At 34.1% G+C, this 1,394-nt stretch overlaps 1 protein-coding gene across 1 annotated transcript in view; it reads left to right on the forward strand.

Annotated features, from left to right (window-relative positions):
• Positions 1–725: 725 nt before the first annotated feature.
• LOC119414537 (transcription initiation factor IIB) overlaps positions 726–1,394 on the forward strand; it is a gene marked incomplete at its 5' end in the record, with an annotated part of 3,669 nt that continues 3,000 nt past the window's right edge. The window contains 1 exon segment of the mRNA XM_037681632.1: positions 726–855. Coding sequence (XP_037537560.1) covers positions 726–855 — 130 coding nt within the window.

Consider the following 1,394-nt stretch of genomic DNA (forward strand, 5'->3'; position numbering starts at 1 on the left):
GAGGTGAGTTGACAACTTCAAAATGGAGAGAAAATTCAGAGTAAAATAGTTGAAAATTCTGATGATGAAAGACGAAACGTTTCTACATTTTTTTGTTTGGTTTTGTTTCTTTGAATGTCCAGAGGACCTGAATGAACTTTTTTGGAGTTGAAAATTCAGTTTCAGTCTGAGGATTCAGGCAGCCACATTTAGCATTTTTATTTTGTTTCTACTTGGAAAACAAAGTACTGAGAAAACGTGGCACACCTGCACAAACGCAAAGAAGTGGAAAACATTTATTACTGCCAGTATATTTATCACAACTTTTCATGTGCGAGGCGGCCATTTTAGATGTTGAGGTCAGGGTTGGTAAGTATTCTGACTGGCTGAGTCAAATTTCAGATTTTCCTGCTCATTTCTTCAGACTTTAAACAGAAATGTCAACGTTAGAGAACAAATTAAACTCACCAGGTGTTTAATAATCACGATTCACCTACACCTTGCTGAGAAGCTGGCTGTGATATAGTTTTGTTAAATCTGTGCAAAGTCAGAATCTGCTGGTCGTAAACAATTCTTTTTATAGAAAAGCTTTTTATTAACTATAAAAACAATCTAGTGTAAAGGGGATAAAGTTCAGAGTTAATAACATGTTGCCTTTTATAGATAATCTTTTCTGCCATGATTTGATTTAAAGCTTCTGAGATAATAAATGTTTAACTTCACGTGCTGTTTAATTTTCTCCTCAGGACAGAACAAACAACTTATTCAAGCAGGTTTATGAACAGAAGAGTCTGAAGGGACGAGCCAACGATGCCATCGCCTCAGCCTGCCTCTACATCGCCTGCAGACAGGAAGGAGTTCCCAGAACTTTTAAAGGTCAGAAAAATGTTTGACTTCCTGCCGAGTCCTAAAACAGCTGGAAAAATATTGATTATGGTTTCAATACTTTTCAGGTCTGGATAAGTTTGAAAATGCATTTTTGTTCCCACATTCAACTCCTTCTTGTATTTTTTTTTTTAAGATAAAGAAAAAATAAAGTGTTTTTCACATTAAATTCATATAAACTTAGACATAAAATATAGCTAGTATTTTGGTGAGGCAGAAAAGTTTTTTCCTCTATAAACTTTTAAAACAAAACTAAGTACTATTTTGTCAAATAAAACACACGTTTCTCAAAGTAATAGGAAGTTGTTTATCCTCCCAAGATGCATCGTAAAACTACTGAAAACATGTTTATTGTGAACTCTTCTCATATCTGAGGAACGCTGAAGACAAAGTCACTTATTTGAGGCAGAGGAATTTATAGCTGTAGTTCTTTAACAAATGCTGATGTTTTTCATTCTGTGAAATCTTTACATAAAAACACTGTTATAAAGGGCTTATTATGGCTTTATAAAGGGCTTATTATGGCTTTA

This window comes from Nematolebias whitei, chromosome 9, assembly GCF_014905685.2.
Source record: "Nematolebias whitei isolate Nwh7 chromosome 9, NemWhi1, whole genome shotgun sequence".
NCBI lineage: Eukaryota > Metazoa > Chordata > Actinopteri > Cyprinodontiformes > Rivulidae > Nematolebias > Nematolebias whitei.